Raw genomic sequence first — 22009 nt, 5'->3', positions numbered from 1 at the left:
CCTCCCAGCGATAGGCCGCGCATCGCTATCGCCGGTGCTAGATTGAGCCTGCATGCAGGCTCAATCTAGCAGGTCGCTCACTACAGCGCTGTTTGAAGTGAGCGCCCCCCCCCCCCCCCCCCCCCTCGCTCAGCACATCACGCTGTGCTGAGCAGGGGGAGAGATGTGTGCTGAGCGGTCTGTGTTAAGATCACTCAGCACACATCTCTCCCGTCAGTACAGGCCTTTACAAGGCTCATTTATTGGGGCAGATGTATTACGCCTGGAAGACTGATAAAGAAGTTATAAGTGCAAGGTGATAATGCACCAGCCAATCAACTCCTAACTGTCATTTTTAAAACCCGTAATGATTGGCTGGTGCATTATCACCTTCCGCTTATCACTTCTTTATCATTGCTTTATCACTTCTCCAGGTTTAATATATTTGTAAGGTTGACAGAAGAAATAGTCATACATTATAATGTAACATAGGAGTTTGAAAACTTAAAGGCGGTTAAACATTTTGAGATGACCGCATGAAATTAAATTGGAAAACACAGGCTACTATGAAGATTGCTTACTCCTATGACCACTGCATGAAGACTGCAGTACCCATTCCTACTTGAGCTCGTCACGGAAAAGCAGGACATGAAGATCACACAATAACTCACTGTAAAGAAATAAGAATAAAGTGAACATGGCAAGCTGTAATATTTGTAATACAGTGGAAGTGTGCCTTAGCAAATCTGAAAAGAGATTCCAGTTATTCTTTCTCACACATCGCTGATTGTAATAGCATATACTATTCTCTTTTCTTATAGTGTTTGTAAAAGAGGAATATTTAATTGCACCAGTTATCCCTGTCCTTCAGTGTGCACTGTGTATGGTGATCGCCACTATTATACTTTCGATGGTTTGGAATATGATTATGTCAGTGACTGTCAGGCATATTTAGTAAAGGTAAGAAAATAAACTATTAGTTTTATATATATATATATATATATATATATACACACATGTGTGTGTGTGCGCCTGTGTGAGAAGCCTTATTTTCCTGTAATTAGTCATGCAGACGCTGTTGTGATTGAAACGGACGGTATCAGAAATGTTACAGAAAAGGGATGGGTGTACTTGGCAGTGATTGGGCGTTGGCTAGAAATGCACTCAGAATGCTCCTTTCAGTGGGTGTGCACAGTCGCAGACATAGGAGGCCATGGTCAGACGGAGACACTGCCCCTGCCATAGGGCTGGTGCAAGTTTTGATGATGGCGTATAAGAAGGCATCAATCGGTATTACAGACAAGTGGGCCTCTCATGCCTTGCACATTTGGCCACATGGATGTACACCTGGGAAGTCATTTATAGCCAAATTTGCATAACCTCGCAGATGGAGACTGCCATTAGACGCTTCTGCGTGCGACTCACAATCAGGTTCTATATCTGTAGAAGGGCATCAATTAAATTAATAAGAAGTGGATTATTATTTCAGTAAAGGTTCCCATGGAACATACTGTAGAACTGATGGTGCTTCGTGCAACCTTGTTATGCAGCTAAGTGTTATTCATTTCTGTTATCAGATATTAACTTGAAAATGCTTCCAGCAGTCTTTAATAGGCTCATCTAAAAGCAGTGTAACAGCTATATCACACATCACAACAATTGTTTTTTCCCCCAGTTATGCTCTTCTATAAGTGTGTGTGTAATTTAGTTTTAAGTAATCTATTTACATAAGACAAGGAAATCTTTTGTGCATAGTGAATGTATGGTACTGAATGGTAATCGTTCACTTCTTGAAAATGCCTGAAATACAGTCCAGATTGTTTGATTTGTTTATCAAACTGGCCTGATCTACCCATCTTTCAGCCACCTTCTGACCCTGAATGGAGGTCATCTGTCTATGCCCAGCTTGCCGAATCAGGACAGACACGTGCATAAAAACAGGGTATGGTGGTCACACATCTCTGATCCTTCACCCAGTAGCATCACCCGCAACCGGGTGTCACCTTCGGAGGGGGTGTCACCAAAATGCCTGCTCCTCCACAGTGACAGGAGCCGGGTGCTGCAGTGTGACATTCTCTGCAGCAATCAGCTCCTGTCAAGAGGAGTAGCCGGCAGTGCATGCAGACCAGTCGCCGGAGTAGCCCAGCATCACCGGGAATGCTAGGTATGCTCATGGAGTGCAGCAGTTGGGGGCTTTCCGTGAAGCCATGCCCCTTCCCACGAGACCACGTTTCCGGATTGTGGGAAACCGGGAATTTCAGTGAGGCCATGTCCCTTTATGACAGGCCACTCCCTTTTCAGACAAGTGCTCCTTGTTCGGTCAAACATGTAATAAGGCAAGGTGGGCCCCTGTGATGTATATCAGTTATATAGGTTTAAATGGACAGGTGGTGATTAGTGGTACTCACAACTCCGACATCATAAAGCCACAAACTAAGAGACATCAGCTTTTACCAATCATTGTAGAGTGTACTTGATAAATGGTAACTTCTCCACTTGTCCACTTCTCCACTCTTTTCACTGCTTGATGCATCAACTCCTGTGTGCTCAGTGCAATGCCCATCTAGCATAGGGGTTGCTGTATCTAGCAGTGAAAGAGTGCAGAAGTGGACCAGTGAAGAAGTTGCCCATAGCAACCAATCAGCCATGAGAAAGCCTTTATAAAGTACATTCTATAGAATGATAAGTGGATGGTGATTGCTTGCCATGGGCAACTTCTCCACCGGTAGAGTTCTCCACTCTATTCACTTCTTGATACATCACCCCAATAATGTTATGAAACCTGTGCACCTATTGTATGTCATGTTTCTAACTGTTTGTATTTACACTTATATACATTTAATAATTAATATGAAGACCTTTAGATTTCTGTGGTCAACAGCATTTAAAACACAGGGTTCTATTAGACAATATTTGCTCACAAGGGGTAAATTTACTAAAGCTTCTAAAACTGAGATTTGGTGATGTTGTCCATAGCAACCAATCAGATGCTGTCCATTATTTTCTAAAAGGCAATAGAGAAATGATAGACAGCATCTGATTGGTTGCTATGGGCAACATCACCAATTCTCTGTTTTAGAAGCTTTAGAAAATTTACCCCAATATGTTCATTAATGATGACTCGAACTTCTCAAGCAAAGCAAAAGACAATTTGAAGCTTCATTCTAAAGGTGGGTACACACTGGCCGATATATCGGCTGTTCTATTGAACGACCGATATATCACTGGTCCATCGGCCAGTGTGTACGGGCGATATGTCTGTGAACTCCGTCATTCACAGACATATCGCATCGGCCCCGCAGCACAGCCGACGGACAATATATCTACCGATATATTGGTGCATCGCTGTGTGTGTACAGGCGACCAGCCGGCTGCCTGTACACATGCTGCAGCGGCCGGCGGTGATTGACAGCTGAACTGGGCAGGTGTGCTACACGCCCGCCCAGTTCATGACGTCTGTCCCTGACGGATCGGGCAGTGTGTATGCACAGCACACTGCCCAATCCATCCATAGATATATCTGCAGATCAGTTGATCTGCAGATATATCTATCAGTGTGTACCCACCTTTAAAGAGAAGCTATGCTTTTTCTTCAAAATAACCATGACGCCATTTTCAAAATCAAATAATGCCCAAAAATGCAGGATTAATCTTGGCTTTTTTATTAGCTTGTGTCCCTGCCAACGTGCAGTCCTTCTACAGGTAATTGAAATGTCAAAACATTTCAATCATTACTGCTTAATAAAAAAATAATGCTTGTATCAAATAACTCAAACAATGCGATGAAATAAAGGAGCCGCTTTTCCCACCGTGCGCAATCAGACTTTCATTTTCTTAAGGTAAAAAGTCAGCCATGGAAGCATAAGTGATTAAGCAAAGAAAGACATAAAGCATTAACAATTCAATAGTGAATTTGCCATTGAAATTGTAACCTGTGATGAGTGAGCAGCTCCATTCAGAAGATTTTCAATTTTAATGATAGACATTCTATATACACTGACTAAAACCATAGCTATATACAGTATCGGCAGATAATAGGATTAGCGATAATCCAGCAAAAGTGAAAAGATGTATTGAAACTGAGAGGCTCCAGCCTTTGTACAGAGAGAAAATAAGCCTTGACGGCTCTAATGAGCTTTTACTGCTGCAACTTCTTATAATTGTAAACATTTTAATAAGTATATTTTTCTAGCTACTGTGTATCGGAAAATTGACATGAGGCTGTATTTCACGGCAATTTAGTATATGGGCATCGTTTATAGTCTATAAAGAGAAATATTAAATGTAACCTGCTCTGCTTTGGAAAAAGCCATTTTAACATAGTGGGGAACACATTATACAGTCTTGCACTCTGTATTCAAAGAGCTGGACTTGGCTTTCTTGTCAGTCTGTTTGCCACTGCTTCTCAGCTTTTTCTCTTTGCCACATCACACCTACTTACAAGTGCTTCCGATGGAGAGAATGTCTATGTAGAAACCTTAACATGCCTTTAGTGGGATGCATTGCGCTCAGTAGAGAAGCACATTTTTACACACTGTCCATGTAATAGCTTTACTCTAAAGTGACGAGTAATAGATACAGTTCCTACTGTATGTACTCTAAGTTATGATCTCATGAATAAATGAAACCATAAATGAGGCTTTACTTATTGCTCGGGAAACGGTACCTTTGTGATCACACTTGCACTGATATTTTATACACAGATTGATTGACAGGAAGGTACCATTGGGGAGGGGGGGGGGTGTAATGGCAAAAACGCATGCGTGTCATGACTGGTGGCAGTTTTTTGAGGCATGTATCTGCCTTCAGCTTAAAACATGTACATAGAGAACATGGTGCCAGTGTCTCTACTGCTGTGGCCAGTCTGATCAATCCTAGAAGTCGATGTTCCTCATTATTGCGTCGTAGCTGCATATGTGCACACAGCTGTTGAGCACTTTGCGATGGCTGCTTCTCTGGGAAGCAGCTCTATTTGCAATGTTTAGCTTTTCTGTAGCCTGAAAATTTGCAGCTGCTTAGGCATTAGCATACAAACATGCAGGGCCGGCTCCAGACCTACTAGCACCCTGAGCGAGAAATTTTGAAGTGCGCCCTACCTCTCTAACTGCTCCTGAGAAAGTGGGCGTGGCCTCACAACTCTATATTATCAAACTCTAAATATATATTTATTTTCACATCCCCTCTACACACACAATTAGCAGCCTTACATATAACGCCCACAGTAGTGTTCCTTACATATAATGTCCCCAGTATAGTGTCAGATACACAAAATGTTCCAGTAGCGTGCCAGATATACATACACCCCCAATAGTGCAGTGCCAGATACACATTATATGCCCACAGCAGTGCCATGCCAGATACACATTATATGCCCCCAGTAGTGCTGCCAGATACACATTATATGCCCCCACAGTGCTGCCAGATACACATTATATACCCCCAGCAGTGCTGCCAGATACACATTATATGCCCCCAGAAGTGCTGCCAGATACACAAATGCCCCTACAGTGCTGCCAGATACACAAATGCCCCCACAGTGCTGCCACACATTATATGCCCCCAGCAGAGCTGCCAGATACACATTATATGCCCCCAGCAGTGCTGCCAGATACACAAATGCCCCCACAGTGCTGCCAGATACACAAATGCCCCACAGTGCTGCCAGATACACATTATATGCCCCCACAGTGCTGCCAGATACACATTATATCCCACAATGCTGCCAGATACACATTATATGCCACCACAGTGCTGCCTGATACACATTATATGGCCCCAGCTGTGCTGCCAGATACACATTATATGCCCCCAGCAGTACTGCCAGATACACATTATATGCCCCCGCTGTACTGCCAGATACACATTATATGCCCCCACAGTGCTGCCAGATACACATTATATGCCCCCAGCAGTGCTGCCAGATACACATTATATGCCCTCAGCTGTGCTGCCAGATACATAAATGCCCCCACAGTGCTGCCAGATACACAAATGCCCCCACAGTGCTGCCAGATACACAAATGCCCACAGTGCCAGATAACCATATCCCAGTGCGGCGGGGTTGGGCGGTGTGCAGTGTGCTGAATGCTGAGGTTTGGGAGCTTAATGCAGGCAGAGAGCTGCGGCAGCAGGGACAAGCGTCCCGAGTTGCTCTATTACACCCGTCCCGCCCTCAACCCCGGACTCACCCACTGCGATGTCTGCTGTGCTGCTCTCTCTCCGGCGCTGGTCATCTCAAATATGGCGCCGATCCTTGAGTCAATCAGAACTCGCGGACTGGCAGCCAATCTGGAGCCGCTGCTGCCGGTCCGCGAGCTCTGATTGGCTGACAGCCTGCACCATATTAGAAATGGCCGGCCGCCCTTAAATAACCAGCGCCCTGCGCGGCCGCTCCAGTCGATTGTGCCTGGAGCAGGCCCTGCAAACATGAATTATGCCCAGAGTCTCTTAAAATGTATACATTTCAGTAGTAACCCGGCACAGCAACATTTTAATTGCACATTTCCTAGTTTCTAATATACACTTTTCTACTATTTTTTCCTTTGATTTGGCTGAATTTTAATCATCTATAATGTAATCCAATAAATGTAATCCAATAAATGTTAAGTTTTAATTAGTGATGAGCGGATTTGGTTTCCGAGAAACCGAACCCCCCCTGAGCTTTACCTTTTTTACACGGGTCCGAGCCATACTCTGATTCTCCCGTATGGCTCGGTTAACCCGAGCGCGCCCGAACGTCATCATCCTGCTGTCGGATTCTCGCGAGATTCGGATTCTATATAAGCAGCCGCGCGTCGCCGCCATTTTCACACGTGCATTGGAGATGATAGGGAGAGGACGTGGCTGGCGTCCTCTCCGTTTAGTAGAAGACAGTTGATTTGATTGCTTGTTTATTACTATAATTGTGGGGAGGATTGGGGAGCAGCTGTTAGGAGGAGTACAGTGCAGAGTTTAGTTTTTATCCGTTCTCTGCCTGAAAAAAACGCTCCATACCATATCTGTGCTCAGTGTGCTGCATGATATATCTGTGAGTGCTCACACTGCTTAATTGTGGGGACTGGGGAGCAGCTATAGCAGGAGTACAGTGCAGAGTTTTGCTGACAGTGACCACCAGTATACGTTTGTCTGCCTGTAAAACACTCCATATCTGTGCTCACAGTGTGCTGCTTTATTGTGGGGACTGGGGACCACCAGTATAATTAATATTATATAGGAGGAGTACAGTGCAGAGTGCACTGCTGTACCTACCTCTGTGTCGTCATCCATTAAGTATACTATCCATCTACATTCCTATACCTGTGGTGCATTTTAGTTTAGCAGTTTGCTGACAGTGTCTACCAGGTCCAGTATACTATATATAGCAGTACGGTAGGCCACTGCTGTACCTACCTCTGTGTCGTCACTCGTCATCCATTAAGTATACTATCCATCCATCTACATTGTATACCTGTGGTGCCTTTTTTTAGACTAGTTTAGCAGTTTGCTGACAGTGTCCACCAGGTCCAGTATACTGTATATAGCAGAACGGTAGGCCACTGCTGTACCTACCTCCGTGTCGTCACTCGTCATCCATTAAGTATACTATCCATCCATCTACATTGTATACCTGTGGTGCATTTTTTTAGACTAGTTTAGCAGTTTGCTGACAGTGTCCACCAATATACTATATATAGCAGTACGGTAGGCCACTGCTGTGTACCTACCTCTGTGTCGTCACTCGTCATCCATTAAGTATACTATCCATCTACATTCTATACCTGTGGTGCATTTTAGTTTTGCAGTTTGCTGACAGTGTCCACCAGTATACTATAAATAGCAGTACGGTAGGCCACTGCTGTGTACCTACCTCTGTGTCGTCACTGGTCATCCATTAAGTATACTATCCATCTATATTCTATACCTGTGTGGTGCATTTTAGTTGTGCGCAGTAAATATAGTAGTAGGCCATTGCTATTGATACTGGCATATAATTCCACACATTAAAAAATGGAGAACAAAAATGTGGAGGTTAAAGGGAAAGATCAAGATCCACTTCCACCTCGTGCTGAAGCTGCTGCCACTAGTCATGGCCGAGACGATGAAATGCCATCAACGTCGTCTGCCAAGGCCGATGCCCAATGTCATAGTAGAGAGCATGTAAAATCCAAAACACAAAAGTTCAGTAAAATGACCCAAAAATCAAAATTAAAAGCGTCTGAGGAGAAGCGTAAACTTGCCAATATGCCATTAACGACACGGAGTGGCAAGGAACGGCTGAGGCCCTGGCCTATGTTCATGGCTAGTGGTTCAGCTTCAAATGAGGATGGAAGCACTCATCCTCTCGCTAGAAAAAAGAAAAGACTTAAGCTGTCAAAAGCACAGCAAAGAACTGTGCGTTCTTCAAAATCACAAATCCCCAAGGAGAGTCCAATTGTGTCGGTTGCGATGCCTGACCTTCCCAACACTGGACGGGAAGAGCTTGCGCCTTCCACCATTTGCACGCCCCCTGCAAGTGCTGGAAGGAGCACCCGCAGTCCAGTTCCTGATAGTCAAATTGAAGATGTCACTGTTGAAGTACACCAGGATGAGGATATGGGTGTTGCTGGCGCTGGGGAGGAAATTGACAAGGAGGATTCTGATGGTGAGGTGGTTTGTTTAAGTCAGGCACCCGGGGAGACACCTGTTGTCCGTGGGAGGAATATGGCCATTGACATGCCTGATCAAAATACTAAAAAAATCAGCTCTTCGGTGTGGAATTATTTCAACACAAATGCGGACAACAGGTGTCAAGCCGTGTGTTGCCTTTGTCAAGCTGTAATAAGTAGGGGTAAGGACGTTAACCACCTCGGAACATCCTCCCTTATACGTCACCTGCAGCGCATTCATCATAAGTCAGTGACAAGTTCAAAAACTTTGGGTGACAGCGGAAGCAGTCCACTGACCACTAAATCCCTTCCTCTTGTAACCAAGCTCCTGCAAACCACACCACCAACTCCCTCAGTGTCAATTTCCTCCTTACCCAGGAAAGCCAATAGTCCTGCAGGCCATGTCACTGGCAAGTCTGACGAGTCCTCTCCTGCCTGGGATTCCTCCGATGCATCCTTGAGTGTAACGCCTACTGCTGCTGGCGCTGCTGTTGTTGCTGCTGGGAGTCGATCGTCATCCCAAAGGGGAAGTCGGAAGACCACTTGTACTACTTCCAGTAAGCAATTGACTGTCCAACAGTCCTTTGCGAGGAAGATGAAATATCACAGCAGTCATCCTGCTGCAAAGCGGATAACTGAGGCCTTGGCAGCCTGGGCGGTGAGAAACGTGGTTCCGGTATCCATCGTTAATTCAGAGCCAACTAGAGACTTGATTGAGGTACTGTGTCCCCGGTACCAAATACCATCTAGGTTCCATTTCTCTAGGCAGGCGATACCGAAAATGTACACAGACCTCAGAAAAAGACTCATCAGTGTCCTAAAAAATGCAGTTGGACCCAATGTCCACTTAACCACGGACATGTGGACAAGTGGAGCAGGGCAGACTCAGGACTATATGACTGTGACAGCCCACTGGGTAGATGTATTGCCTCCCGCAGCAAGAACAGCAGCGGCGGCACCAGTAGCAGCATCTCGCAAACGCCAACTCGTTCCTAGGCAGGCTACGCTTTGTATCACCGCTTTCCAGAATAGGCACACAGCTGAAAACCTCTTACGGCAACTGAGGAAGATCATCGCAGAATGGCTTACCCCAATTGGACTCTCCTGGGGATTTGTGACATCGGACAACGCCAGCAATATTGTGCGTGCATTACATCTGGGCAAATTCCATCACGTCCCATGTTTTGCACATACCTTGAATTTGGTGGTGCAGAATTATTTAAAAAACGAAAGGGGCGTGCAAGAGATGCTGTAGGTGGCCCGAAGAATTGCAGGCCAATTTCGGCATTCATGCACCGCGTACAGAAGACTGGATCACCACCAAACATTCCTGAACCTGCCCTGCCATCATCTGAAGCAAGAGGTGGTAACGAGGTGGAATTCAACCCTCTATATGCTTCAGAGGATGGAGGAGCAGCAAAAGGCCATTCAAGCCTATACATCTGGCCACGATATAGGCAAAGGAGGTGGAATGCACCTGACTCAAGCGCAGTGGAGAATGATTTTCAACGTTGTGCAAGGTTCTGCAACCCTTTGAACTTGCCACACTTGAAGTCAGTTCAGACAATGCCAGCCTGAGTCAGGTCATTCCCCTCATCAGGCTTTTGCAGAAGAAGCTGGAGACATTGAAGGAGGAGCTAAAACAGAGCGATTCCGCTAGGCATGTGGGACTTGTGGATGGAGCCCTTAATTCGCTTAACCAGGATTCACGGGTGGTCAATCTGTTGAAATCAGAGCACTACATTTTGTCCACCGTGCTCGATCCTAGATTTAAAACCTACGTTGTATCTCTTTTTCCGGCAGACACAAGTCTGCAGAGGCTCAAAGACCTGCTGGTGAGAAAATTGTCAAGTCAAGCGGAACGTGACCCGTCACTATCTCCTCCTTCACATTCTCCCGCAACTGGGGGTGCGAGGAAAAGGCTAAGAATTCTGAGCCCACCCGCTGGCGGTGATGCAGGGCAGTCTGGAGCGAGTGCTGACATCTGGTCAGGACTGAAGGACCTGGCAACGATTACTGACATGTCGTCTACTGTCACTGCATATGATTCTCTCACCATTGAAAGAATGGTGGAGGATTATATGAGTGACCGCATCCAAGTAGGCACGTCAGACAGTCCGTACGTATACTGGCAGGAAAAAGAGGCAATTTGGAGGCCCTTGCAGAAACTGGCTTTATTCTACCTAAGTTGCTGTGCTGTTTGGGGACAATTTTTTTGAAGGGCCATCCTGCCTGACACTGCAGTGCCACTCCTAGATGGGCCAGGTGTTTGTGTCGGCCACTTGTGTAGCTTAGCTTAGTCACACAGCGACCTTGGTGCGTCTCTTTTTTTCTTTGCATCATGTGCTGTTTGGGGACAATTTTTTGGAAGGGCCATCCTGTCTTGATTGACACTGCAGTGCCACTCCTAGATGGGCCAGGTGTTTGTGTCGGCCACTTGTGTCGCTTAGCTTAGTCACACAGCGACCTTGGTGCGCCTCTTTTTTTCTTTGCATCATGTGCTGTTTGGGGACAATTTTTTGGAAGGGCCATCCTGTCTTGATTGACACTGCAGTGCCACTCCTAGATGGGCCAGGTGTTTGTGTCGGCCACTTGTGTCGCTTAGCTTAGTCAAACAGCCACCTTGGTGCGCCTCTTTTTTTCTTTGCATCATGTGCTGTTTGGGGACAATTTTTTGGAAGTGCCATCCTGTCTTGATTGACACTGCAGTGCCACTCCTAGATGGGCCAGGTGTTTGTGTCGGCCACTTGTGTCGCTTAGCTTAGTCACACAGCGACCTTGGTGCGCCTCTTTTTTTCTTTGCATCATGTGCTGTTTGGGGAGTATTTTTTTGAAGGGCCATCCTGTCTTGATTGACACTGCAGTGCCACTCCTAGATGGGCCAGGTGTTTGTGTCGGCCACTTGTGTCGCTTAGCTTAGTCACACAGCGACCTTGGTGCGCCTCTTTTTTTCTTTGCATCATGTGCTGTTTGGGGACAATTTTTTTGAAGTGCCATCCTGCCTGACACTGCAGTGCCACTCCTAGATGGGCCAGGTGTTTGTGTCGGCCACTTGGGTCGCTTAGCTTAGCCATCCAGCGACCTTGGTGCAAATTTTAGGACTAAAAATAATATTGTGAGGTGTGAGGTGTTCAGAATAGACTGAAAATGAGTGGAAATTATGGTTATTGAGGTTAATAATACTATGGGATTAAAATTACCCCCAAATTCTATGATTTAAGCTGTTTTTGAGGGGTTTTTGAAAAAAACACCCGAATCCAAAACACACCCGAATCCGACAAAAAATTTTCGGTAAGGTTTTGCCAAAACGCGTCCGAATCCAAAACACGGCCGCGGAACCGAACCCAAAACCAAAACACAAAACCCGAAAAATTTCCTGTGCACATCACTAGTTTTAATATCTCCTTTTGTGCGCTGTCCCCTTCTTCATTGTTTCTAACCCATGCCTTCTAAACCCTGTTCACGCCTTTATTGTCATATATCCATTCTGCCACATCAGTTTTTGCTTGCTAAATGAAAAATAGTAGCTGTACCCTCTTCTATACAATTCAGTTATTAATTCATTTGTTTAATTTATAAACACATGCAGGTATATTCATAATCCTGTCTATCTATCTATCTATCTATCTATCTATCTATCTATCTATCTATCTATCTATCTATCTATCTATCTATCTATCTATCTATCTATCTATCTATCTATCTATCTGTGACACCGCACGTCCCTGCTATCTATCTATCTATCTATCTATCTATCTATCTATCTATCTATCTATCTATCTATCTATCTATCTATCTATCTATCTATCTAATTATTTTGCTGTAAGTGTTTAGTATACTGAATATATCTGGTGTTCTTTAGTGAACAAACCTCAGCGTATTTGAGTTCTAAAGTTCATGGGTAAAACCAGTAGAAACCCAATTGCTCACAGTGGCAAAGTGCCTGTAGCCTTCTCATCTGGTAGATCTTGTGACGCAGGTGAAAACCAGACCTGCGTGGGTTTTGTCATATTAAAACTAGACTTATTGTGTGAAAGACAGGTGCTGCAGTACTTGCTTGGGCTTCAGGCCTTTGGGTTCTAACTCTTAAAAGAAACAGAGCAGTTCACAAAGGCTAATTTGTTCATGCTTGGTGAATTGCATTTAGCCATTGATGAAGGATTGTACCTACTTTGAACTGAAACAAATTAGTAATTAAGAAACTGATAGTGTCCCGGTAGCTCTCATGCGCAACTGAGATTGCAGATAATGTGAGAATCGTTTGATGTATTAGAACCTACAGATATTTCAAATAGTTCAGACATGAAAAGAAAATGTGACGAACTAGATGTGCTAAAGGTACAGAGGTGATGCTTACAGCAACCGAAATGTACAATTACTCTCTCAAAGGCAAATAATTGTTACAATTCAATCCATTTAATTACAGTAATATATATGAATATTTCATTCTAGAGATACCACTCAAAGCCCATGTTTCGAATAGTTATGGCAAATACCTCAAGGAAAATAGAAATGTATAGATGGCAGAGTAACAAAGGAATGTTTGCGGCATGAACTAAGGGCCTTATTCAGAGATGTATTAACACCCGATGATTACAGATCTGCGCATGCACAGGATCAGCACAGCGCACATGCAGATCAGTGGAATAGACGATGGCTGCAGTGCCCAATAAGCAGCACCCATTTAGGTGCTGGGCGGGGGAAGCATCTGGGAGCATTTTACAAAATAGTGGCGAGTTGGCCCTGTTCACTGACTGGGTGGCAAATTCACATATGCTCTGTGCTGTGCAGCACAGCAGCAGAAATATGGATCATGGGGTGGTGACTGTGCTGCCCACATAGCCCTGTGACCTTTGCTTCAGCGCCACTGCTTACACGGCCCTGGGGTAAGGGGTTAAACTCCTGGAATTCAGGTGATGACTCCACCTCTTCCTCATTCTGGTAGTTGAACTGTGTTTGTCATGCAATGGAGGAAGATCTATACCTGTGAACCTCTTTGTGATATGTTGTAAACCTGCTATGCTGTGATACTGCTGTGGTGCACAGATACTACTGTGCTGCAGTAACTACTAAGTACTACTAAGCTGTTGTTGTGACACTACCTTGTTACTGCTAAAAAACTATGGTGCTGCTGGGACTGCTTAATAAAATGGCATACTGTCTGAGGGCCTAATTCAGGTTGGATTGCAAAACGCAATCCAACCGTAAAAATTACAAAGAAAGTGCAGGTGCATGAGCAGCGGCCTTCCTGCACATGCGCCCGCATTTTCTGTAGGGTGCTGCAGAAAATGCGATTGCCTCTGCCTATCAATCAGGCAGAGGCTTTCGCGGGGTAGACGGGATGTGTGTGTGTGTGTCAATGTTCCATTCCCTAAGTGGAAACAGAGCGTTGTTGGGGCAGAGGCGGGCAAATGGGGGCGGCGTTTTGGAAATGGGGGGCATTGCATGGGAGTGATCGCGGCGGCTGCATGACATCACACGCAGCCGCCGCAATCAGAAAGATTGCAACCTTAATTTCTGCTATCAAACAGAAATCAGAATGGAGGCAACCTTAATTTCTGCTATCCTTGTGCAACTTGAAGGCCAATCGGATGGTTTACCGACATTATTTTAGGGAGAGAAAGATGTGCATCAGAAAGAGGTAAAAGTCTTGAAGGCTGGGGTGGAAGTGGCAATTGATAACTGGCCCATTATACCTAAAATGAGATTGGGTGATGATCAGATGGCTTTCTGGCAACTTTAGAACTTGTGGCCATCAGTCAGAAATGGCCTAAGGATACCTGGTAATTTGGCAAATGTTACTGTCAGGCAGTGGTGCAAGTAGAAAAAAAGCTCTTAGTGGTACTGTGTGCGTGCGCCAAAAGGGTGTGGCCACATGCTACATGGGGCGTGACCAATGAAAATGGGGGTGTGAAACACATATGGGGGCAAGATACACATATGACCCCAGTAGTTCCAGATACACATATGCCCCCACAGTGCCAGATATGCTCCTACAGTGCCAGATATGCTCCTAAAGTGCCAGATATGCTCCTAAAGTGCCAGATATGCCCCTACAGTGCCAGATATGCCCCTACAGTGCCAGATACAAATATACCCCCACAGTGCCAGATACACAAATGCCCCACAGTGCCAGATACACAAATGCCCCACAGTACCAGATACACATATGCCCTGCAGTGCCAGATACACATATGCCCCACAGTGCCAGATATGCCCCACAATGCCAGATATACATATGCCCTACAGTGCCAGATATGCCCCACAATGCCAGTTATACATATGCCCCACAGTGCCCCCCCACCTCACCTCCCACCTCCTGCTGCTCACCCGCTGCTGCTGTGTCAGGGTCGGGGGAAGTAGAAGAGAGTGCAGCACGGTCCCGTCCCTCAGTGCTGCTCAGTCAGACTCTGGTGGTCTCCGGTGGCGGCATGTATCTTCTGAAATGAGGTGCCAGTTCATAAGCCAATCAGAGCTCGCGGACCGGCAGCCAATCAGGAGCCGCAGCTGCCAGTTGCTTGGAACAGTTTGGATGCTTGGAACAGTTTGGATGCTTCATCAAGAACTATTTAAACTAACAAAGGGGGGCAGTGAACCAAACAGGAATAAAGAAATCTGCTCCCCCAACACAGAGGTATTGTTTCTGCAGGCAAAGGGAATAGGAAGCATATCCACAGCAACAGAAGATAATTCAGATCAAAACCAAATAAAAATAGGCAGAGAGAAGAACATAGCTAGGAACAGAAAAAGCACAAACAAAACTCTAAAAGCTATGTGTGCAAATGGTAGGAGCTTAGGAAATAAAATCCCAGAACTAACTGCAATAATGACAAGGGATGATCTAGACATTGTGGCAATTACAGAGTCATGATACAATGAAAATCATGACTGGGACATAGCTATACCGGGATATACTTTATTTAGGAAGGACAGAATTGGAAAAATCGGAGGAGGGGTAGCAATGTATGTAAAAAATGCCATAAATACTACATTAATACAAAGTATCGAAGAAAAAACTGAGGCCCTTTGGGTGACCATAGAAACAGGGGAAAAGTTGATTATTCGTATTGGCGTGATATACAGGCCACCAGGTCAGGAAGAGGAACTTGACAAGAACCTATTGCAGGACACTTCTAAAATGGCATTAAAAGGTGAAGTAATAATCATGGGAGACTTTAATCTTCCTGATGTAAACTGGGAGGTGTCTGTTGCTAGTTCCACTAGAAGTAGGAACATTTTAAATTCCCTTCAGGGAGCATCCCTCCACCAATTGGTGAGGGAGCCCACTCGGAAAGACGCAATATTAGACTTAATACTTACAAATGGAGACAGATTATCGGACGTAAAAGTGGGTGAAAACCTGGGATCCAGTGATCATCAAGCAGTATGGTTCAGCATTAAGACAGAGACTGACTCGTCCCATACAAAAACAAAGGTGTTGGATTTTAGGAAGGCTGATTTTGTAGGGATGGGAAAATGTGTAAGCGATTCTTTGGCAGAGTGGAGGAACTTGGAAACAGTGCAGGAGAGGTGGGAAACATTAAAATGTGCAATATTGAAGGCAACAGACCTTTGTATCAAAACTGTTAGGAAAAACACAAGGAAAAGGAAGCCAGTGTGGTTTGCAAAAGAAGTAGCAAATATTGTGAGAGCAAAAGGATGGCTTTTAGGAAATATAAGCAGACACAAAATAATGACGACAAAAAGATATATCTTGTTAGACAGAAGGAGACAAATAAGGTAATCAGATGTGCAAAGGCGCAAGCTGAGGAGAAAATGGCCCAGTCAGTGGGTAAAGGAGGCAAAACTTTTTTTTAGGTATATAAGCGAAAGGAGAAAAACAAAAGGCGGAATTATAAAACTAAAGACGGACACTGGGAGTCTTGTTGAAGGAGACAATTTAATAGCAGATCATCTTAATGATTATTTTTGCTCAGTATTTACTACTGAAAGAGAGGGGAAGGGGCCACAGTTAAGTTGCAGGGATATTCAGAAAAATGAAACAAGTACATTTACAGAGGAGAAGGTCCTAACAGAACTCTCAAAGCTGAAAGTGGACAAATCTATGGGGCCAGATGGGATACATCCAAGGATACTAAAAGAACTTAAAGAGGTGCTGGTAGCACCATTGACAGAATTATTCAACCAGTCATTAGCTACAAGAGTAATTCCAGGGGACTGGAAAAGAGCAAACGTAGTCCCACTGCACAAAAGTGGAAGCAAGGAAGAGGCAAACAACTACAGACCAGTGAGTCTTACATCAGTAGTAGGGAAATTGATGGAAACACTCTTAAAAGAAAGAGTTGTAGATTATCTCAAATCCGGCAATTTACTGGATCCCAAACAGCATGGATTCACTGGGGGGAGATCATGTCAAACAAATCTTATTGACTTTTCTCTGACGTCCTAGTGGATGCTGGGTACTCCGTAAGGACCATGGGGTATAGACGGGCTCCGCAGGAGACTGGGCACTCTTAAAAGAAAGATTAGGTACTATATCTGGTGTGCACTGGCTCCTCCCTCTATGCCCCTCCTCCAGACCTCAGTTAGTATCTGTGCCCGGCCAGAGCTGGATGCACCCTAGGGGCTCTCCTGAGCTTCCTAGAAAAGAAAGTATTTGTTAGGTTTTTTATTTTCAGTGAGATCTGCTGGCAACAGACTCACTGCTACGTGGGACTGAGGGGAGAGAAGCGAACCTACCTGCTTGCAGCTAGCTTGGGCTTCTAAGGCTACTGGACACCATTAGCTCCAGAGGGATCGAACACAGGCCCAGTCCTCGGTCGTCCGGTCCCGGAGCCGCACCGCCGTCCCCCTTGCAGAGCCAGAAGAACGAAGAGAAGTTGAAAATCGGCGGCTGAAGACTCCAGTCTTCATTAAGGTAGCGCACAGCACTGCAGCTGTGCGCCATTGCTCCCTTAGCACACCACACACTCCGGTCACTGATGGGTGCAGGGCGCTTGGGGGGGCGCCCTGGGCAGCAATTAGATTACCTTACTTGGCGAAAAGCACATAATACAGTCTGATAAACTGTATATGTGCATTAACCCCCGCCATTAAAGTACATAAAAGGACAGAAGCCCGCCGCTGAGGGGGCCGGGCCTTCTTCCTCAGCACACCGGCGCTATTTTCTCTTCACAGCTCAGCTGGAAGGAAGCTCCCCAGGCTCTCCCCTGCAGTATCCTGGTACACAAAGAGTAAAAAAGAGAGGGGGGGGGGGGGGGCACATAAATTTAGGCGCAAAACTGTGTATATAAGCTGCTATAGGGGAAAAATCACTCAGTATAGTGTACATCCCTGTATTATATAGCGCTGTGGTGTGTGCTGGCATACTCTCTCTCTGTCTCTCCAAAGGGCCTGGTGGGGGAACTGTCTTCAAATAGAGCATCCCCTGTGTGTGTGGTGTGTCGGTACGCGTGTGTCGACATGTCTGAGGTAAAAGGCTCCTCTAAGGAGGTGATAGAGCGGATAAGTGTGTGGGAGGGTGTCTCCGTCAACAACGCCGACACCTGTTTGGATATGTGTAAGTGCTGAGGTAAAATTATTGCACAAAAGGTTAGGGAACAGAAAGGAAATCTACCCTAATATGTCCCTATGTCGCAGAGTCCTTCAGAGTCTCTCTATGCTCACTATCCAAAAAAAAAAAAGTATCGACACGGAGTTTAACTCCACTGTCGACTACGATAATGCAAAGTTACAGCCAAGAGGGCTAAAAGATATTCAATATATGATTATTGGAATAAAAGATGATTTGCATATCACTGATGACTCATCTGTCCCTGACACGAGAGTACACATGTTAAGGGGAAGAATGCTGAGGTAAATTTCCCTCCTCTCATGAGGAAAAAGAGCGGGAATCTCCAGACAAGAGACGACAGCTTCCCACAAGAGAATTCTCAGGCTGTATCCTTTCCCCACTAGGGCCAGGATGTGTTGAGAATCTTCCCCTTGGTTGTCCTGTTTGCACTAGCTATTCTCAGGGATCCTGCAGATAGCGTGCACATTCTAGTATACTACCCAGACCGGCGATTGTGTCGGCATGGGTTTATAGCGCTGTGGCAGCGTGGACAGGTACCTTATCAGCAGAGATTGAGACCCTAGTATGCCTATAAATATTTTAAGATGCTGTCTTAAGTGATAGATATATAATTATAAAGCATGCCCAAAGGGACATGAGTATACTGGGTCCTAGAGACAAAAGCTATGTCGATTTCTGCTTGACGTGTCCTGTAGAATAAACATTGGACAGATGATGCCGACTTATGAGGCATATGGAAGGCTGAGGATTGTTTGGAGAAAGGTTTTCGGGCCTGGTCTCCACAGCTATAACTGGTAATTCTGATATTTTGCCTTATATTCCTGCACAGCCTAGGAAAGCACGACATTATTAAATGCAGCTTTTCGAATAAAGAAACAAGAAAGTCTGAGGTGCATCCTTTCTTGTCAGAGCCGGGGGCAGAGGAAAGAAGCTGTACAACACAGCTAGTCCCCAGGAACAGAAGTCCTCCCCGGCCTCTACAAAAATCCACCGCATGTCGCTGGGGCTCCACAGGCGGAGCTAGGCCCGGTGGGGACACGCCTTCGTAAGTTCAGCCACAAGTGGGTTCACTCCCTGTTAGATCCCTGGGCAATAGAAATTGTATCGCAGGGATACAGGCTGGACTGAGAAGATGCCCCCTCACCGAGGACCCGGCGGGCTTCCCCCCATGAGAGGGAGCCAGTGTTAACTGCAATTCGTAAATTGTATCTTCAACAGGTGGTGGTCAAGGGTCCCCTCCTTCAACAAGAGGGTGTTATTATTCGACCATGTTATAATCCCGAAAAAACCAGACGGTTCGGTTAGACCCATATTGAATTAAAATCCCTGAACATATACCTGAAAAGGTTCAGGTTCAAGATGGAATCGCTAAGAGCGGTCATTGCAAGCCTGAAATGAATCGGGACATAAGGGATGCATACCTTCGTGTCCCCATTTATCCACCTCATCAGGCGTACCTCAGAATTGCGGTATGGGATTGTCATTACCAATTTCACCAAGGTAATGGCGGATATGATGGTGCTCCTGAGGAAGCAAGGTGTCACTATTATCACATGCTTGGATGATCTCCTCATAAAAGCGAGATCAAGAGAGCAGTTGCTGGACAGCGTATCACCTTCTCTGGAAGTGAAACGGCAACACGACTGGATTCTATATATTCCGAAGTCGCAGTTGGTTCCTACAGCTCATCTGCCTCGCCTAGGCATGATCCTAGACACAGACCAGAAGAGGGTTTATCTCCCGATAGAGAGAGCTCAGGAGCTCATGACACTGGTCAGGAATCTATTGAAAACCAAAACAGGTGTCAGTGCATCACTGCACTCGAGTCCTGGGAAGGATGATGGCATCATACGAGGCCATCCCCTTCGGCTGGTTCCATGCAAGGACAATGGAACTTACTGGACAAGTGGTCCGGATCACATCTTCAGATGCATCGGTTAATCACCCTATCCCCCAGGGCCAGGGTGTCTCTCCTGTGGTGGCTGCGGAGTGCTCACCTTCTCGAGGGCCGCAGATTCGGCATTCAGGACTGGGTCCTGGTGACCACGGATGCAAGCCTCTGAGGGTGGGGGGCAGTTACACAAGGAAGAAAATTCCAAGGTTTGTGGTCAAGCCAACAGACTTGCCTTCACATCAATATCCTGGAACTAAGGGCCATATACAACGCCCTAAGTCAAGCGGAGTTCCTGCTTCGCGACCAACTGGTTCTGATCCAGTCAGACCGCAGGGGCTCATGTAAACCGCCAGGGCGGCACAAGGAGCAGGGTGGCGAGGGTAGAAGCCACCAGAATTCTTCGCTGGGCGGAGAATCAAGTAAGCGCACTGTCAGCAGTGTTCGTTCCGGGAGTGGACACGACCTCCACCCGGGAAAGTGGTGACTTCATCAGGAAGTCTTCACGCAGTTTTGCAAATTGATGGAAACTGCCTCAGGTGGACTATATGGCGTCCCACCTCAATAAAAAGATAAAGAAGGTTTTACGCTGGGTCAAGGGACTCTCAGGCGATAGCTGTGGTCGCACTAGTAACATCGTGGGTGTTCCAGTCGGTCTATATATTCCCTCCTCTTCCTCTCAGACCCAAGGGCTGAGAATTGTAATAAACGGAGGAGTGTGAACAATATTCTTTGCTCCGGATTGGCCAAGAAGGACTCGGCACCCGGAACTGCAAGAAATGCTCTCAGAGGACCCATGGCCTCTGCCTCTCAGTCAGGACATGTTGCAACAGGGACCCTGTCTGATCCAAGAATTACCGCGGCTGCGTTGGATGGCATGGCGGTTGAACGCCGGATCCTAGCGGAAAAGGGCATTCCGGATGCAGTTTTCCTACGCTGATAAAGGCTAGGAAAGATGTGACAGCAAGACTTTTTCACTGTATATGGCAAAAATAGGTTGCTTGGTGTGTGGCCCGGAAGGCCCTACAGAGGAATTCCAGGGGGGTCGATTCCTGCACTTCCTACAGTCAGGAGTGACTATGGGCCTAAAATTAGGATCCATAAAGGCCAAGATTTCGGCCCTATCCCTTTTTCTCTCAAAAAGAACTGGCTTCACTGCCTTAAGTTCGGACGTTGTTACAGGGGTGCTGCATATTCAGCCCCTTTTGTGCCTCCAGTGGCAACTTGGGATCTTAACGTGTGTTGGATTCCTAAAATCCCACTGGTTTGAGACACTTAAGACCGTGGAGCTAAAATATCTCACGTGGAAAGTGGTCATGCTTTTGGCCTTAGCTTGGACTAGGCGTGTGTCAGAATTGGCGGCTTTGTCATGTAAAAGCCCATATCTGATCTTCCTTATGGAAAGGGCAGAATGGAGGACTCGTCCCCAATTTCTCCCTAAGGTGGTATCATCATTTCATTTGAACCAACCTATTGTGGTGCCTGCGGCTACTAGGGACTTGGAGGATTCCAAGTTGCTGGACGTAGTCCGGGCCCTGAAACTTTGTTTCCAGGACGGCTAGAGTTAGAAAAACTGACTCGCTATTTATCCTGCATGCACCCAACAAGCTGGGTGCTCCTGCTTCAAAGCAGACTATTGCTCGCTGAATCTGTAGCACGATTCAGCTTGCACATTCTGCGGCTGGACTGCCGCATCCTAAATCAGTTAAAGCCCATTCCACGAGGAAGGTGGGCTCTTCTTGGGCGGCTGTCCGAGGGGTCTCGGCTTTACAACTTTGCCGAGCTGCTACTTGGTCGGGTTCAAACACTTTGGCAAAATTCTACAAGTTTGATACCCTGGCTGAGGAGGACCTTGAGTTTGCTCATTCGGTGCTGCAGAGTAATCCGCACTCTCCCGCCCGTTTGGGAGCTTTGGTATAATCCCCATGGTCCTTACGGAGTACCCAGCATCCACTAGGACGTCAGAGAAAATAAGAATTT

At 45.9% G+C, this 22009-nt stretch overlaps 1 protein-coding gene across 4 annotated transcripts in view; it reads left to right on the top strand.

Moving 5' to 3' along the window:
* The window catches only part of OTOGL (otogelin like), a 280245-nt gene that overhangs the window by 90668 nt on the left and 167568 nt on the right, over nt 1-22009 (top strand). For all 4 annotated transcript variants that reach the window (XM_063927720.1, XM_063927722.1, XM_063927721.1 and 1 more), the window contains exon 25: nt 801-939. In XM_063927720.1, coding sequence (XP_063783790.1) covers nt 801-939 — 139 coding nt within the window. The remainder of the gene's footprint in view (nt 1-800; nt 940-22009) is intronic.

This window comes from Pseudophryne corroboree, chromosome 6, assembly GCF_028390025.1.
Source record: "Pseudophryne corroboree isolate aPseCor3 chromosome 6, aPseCor3.hap2, whole genome shotgun sequence".
NCBI lineage: Eukaryota > Metazoa > Chordata > Amphibia > Anura > Myobatrachidae > Pseudophryne > Pseudophryne corroboree.
The sequence above is the reverse complement of the archived record's forward strand: the minus strand, read 5'-3'. Positions and strand labels throughout refer to the sequence as shown.